Source organism: Musa acuminata, chromosome BXJ1-5 (genome assembly GCF_036884655.1).
Source record: "Musa acuminata AAA Group cultivar baxijiao chromosome BXJ1-5, Cavendish_Baxijiao_AAA, whole genome shotgun sequence".
NCBI lineage: Eukaryota > Viridiplantae > Streptophyta > Magnoliopsida > Zingiberales > Musaceae > Musa > Musa acuminata.
In genome coordinates this window covers 40,707,501-40,710,000 of record NC_088331.1, presented here as the reverse complement: position 1 = coordinate 40,710,000, position 2,500 = coordinate 40,707,501, and the positions used below count along the sequence as shown (strand labels likewise).

Below are 2,500 nucleotides of genomic sequence, written 5' to 3'. Positions count from 1 at the left end.
TAGCAGAAATAAGCTAGGTGCAAGACAAAGAAAACTAGTCCAAATCAAAATTTTAATTTCAACTAATAATTCTCAAAGCGACTGGAGTCTGACATCATTGAAAATTGCTACTACAGATACATTACCAGAAATTTTCTTGGTTCAGGAGAGGCGGATGTTAGCTGTGGACATGTTGGCGGTCTTCAAAAGCAGACCATCAATGTCAACAGGAAGGAGAAACTTTTGCAAAAGGCAGTCTGTAGAAATAGTTTCAGGTAGTGGGACAATCACAAGTACACCATTCTTTCTGCTCAACATTCCCATCACAGTCAAACAGGTTCCCTCGATGACATACCTGCGTTATGCAAAATTGAATAATCGAAGTGCTAACAAAACTCTATGACAATAATAAAGACCAATGCTTTCAGCAAAATAATTTAGATACCCTTCCTCAAGACGTAGTAGACGCGCTTCGCAGGAAAGCTGTCTTCCTTGTAACCATTTCTTCAAGGTGGAAGATAATTCTCTATTTAGGCTTGTGATGTTCACAAGAATGTTTTCTTCAATCAGAGGAATCACTTTGGAACCCTGACCAGCTTTCACCAAAGCTCTTAGACCAGATTTGACATCTGTTATGTAAAAGTCTGTAGCCATCCTCTGCCAAAGTTTCAAAGATAACAATGAGCACAGATGGGAGATTATGTTGTAGTCAAGAGATATAAAGAGTTTATGAGGGTGCATCAGAATGGACAATTGAGTTGCATAGTCAAAGTTCCTTAATTTCTTTGTCTTCTACAAACTAGGTAAATAATGGATTGGACCCATGATCTTATGGTTTTATGGACAAGTGTAACCTGAATAGAAAATACATGCACTAACAGTTCTCAGTTTTCAATGTTTAACAAACTCGTAGCTGTCAAGATTGATGACTAAGTTCTCAGATTTATCCAAAACAGTGCTCAAAACAAAAGCTCGGACATCTATAAGAGACAAAACCTGCAGAGTTGCAATTCACATCATTAAAACAGAGTTGCAGTTCAGCAACATAGAATGCACATAATACTGGAGCATAAGAAGTATGCTAGGCGGGCTTGAAGACAATCCTAGCTCATCAATCAAGTGTGGCACCTCAAAGTCTTGGCATGAGCTCATTTATGTATCAATGAAATTATGCATAAACTGATTCTTGATGCTTTTGGCTGATAGTTAAACACCAGCATTGCATGGATACGGACATGAAAAATATGATTTAGATATTCGTTAGAAAAAGATGCAGTAAGATGATAAAAAGGGATATAAGATGCCAAAGAAATGCAAATTCAATGAATTGTACACGATATCAAGCTTCAACTTGATGAATTTTTCAAATGTAAAAAAAAAATTCATGATAAGCCTTATAAATAAGAAGCCTCCACTTCTGTCATTTAGTGTTCAGATATCTTCAATCAAATTTCTCGATGATGAATTTGAGATTTAAAGAAACAGTTGAAAGCATATGACTGTGATTCTATCAAATTTAATACAAGAACACAGAATATAATATACAAGGCAGATGACTGGTCATTTTCCTTGATAGATTAAGTAAATCTGATTGTAGGTTACATGGTCAATACAGACTTTACAGGACTTCTTTATTCTGCCCATAATAAATTTGGCATAACAGGGGTCTTAAAGAACTTCATGCAACTAAGGAGTATCCATAAATGATAAAAGGTAAGACATTTTTTTAATGTGAAACAAAGAATGAATGGAAATATTATTCCTGGATGTTTCCTTTTATATAGAAAATACCTATAGCGAATAGAATCCTTCTTGGTAAATAGTGAAAATAATACAATAAACAAATCAGGCAACAAGTTGCTCTTTATTATAGAATTAAGGAAATCTGATTGGTAGGTCCTCATAGTTGACACAGAGCCGTCAACTTCAGCTTATTTTAGCCAAAAAAAATTTGGTTATAACAGAAGCTTCAAAGAACATATCAGTCACCCAATAGCTAGATAAATTTGGAGAAGCATATACATAAGAAAATTATTTGCTTTCAATGTAAATCAATGAACGAATTGAAACTATATTTAAAGTTCTTTACCTCAAAGCACATGTATATAGTTTGTGACTTAGCCCTAACACCTTACTAGATAAGTTTGGAAAGCATCTATAACTACCAACTGAGAGACTATACTATCCTACTATTCTAATAGACTAATACATCCATCTTCTAAAGACAATAGAAAGAAAGCTTCATGATGGCCATTTGTAGATGATTTGGCTGTGAAACTGAGCCACCGAGGGTTTAGGTCATTCCAAGCAAGAACACTAAATAAAGCTAAGGATCAAATGGTAATGAAGGAAACAAACAGGAGAAGAACAAGTCCAGAAAGCTACTAACTTAGCTAAAAGCCAAATAGTGCCAGGTATATAATGATGAAGAAAGAGCTGTAGATCTTTCATTACAAATCAAGGGACTACCGTAAAAGTGCTAAATCCAACTAAAACATCTCTACTCATCCTTCAGAGAAAT

General features: G+C 34.8%; 1 protein-coding gene across 7 annotated transcripts in view; it reads right to left on the bottom strand.

Moving 5' to 3' along the window:
• LOC135674304 (uncharacterized membrane protein At1g16860-like) overlaps nucleotides 1–2,500 on the bottom strand; it is a 6,566-nt gene that overhangs the window by 2,262 nt on the left and 1,804 nt on the right. For 4 of the 7 annotated variants that reach the window (XR_010513582.1, XM_065184025.1, XM_065184024.1 and 1 more), the window contains 2 exons: nucleotides 425–636; nucleotides 126–334 (listed from right to left, as the gene is read on the bottom strand). Coding sequence is in view for 3 of the 7 variants with exons in the window: in XM_065184025.1 (XP_065040097.1) it covers nucleotides 142–334; nucleotides 425–636 (405 nt within the window). In the remaining 4 variants the exon portion in view is untranslated. Of the gene's footprint in view, nucleotides 1–125; nucleotides 335–424; nucleotides 637–2,500 lie in introns of those variants that run through there. The other 3 variants (XM_065184020.1, XM_065184021.1, XM_065184022.1) reach the window with 2 other exon arrangements.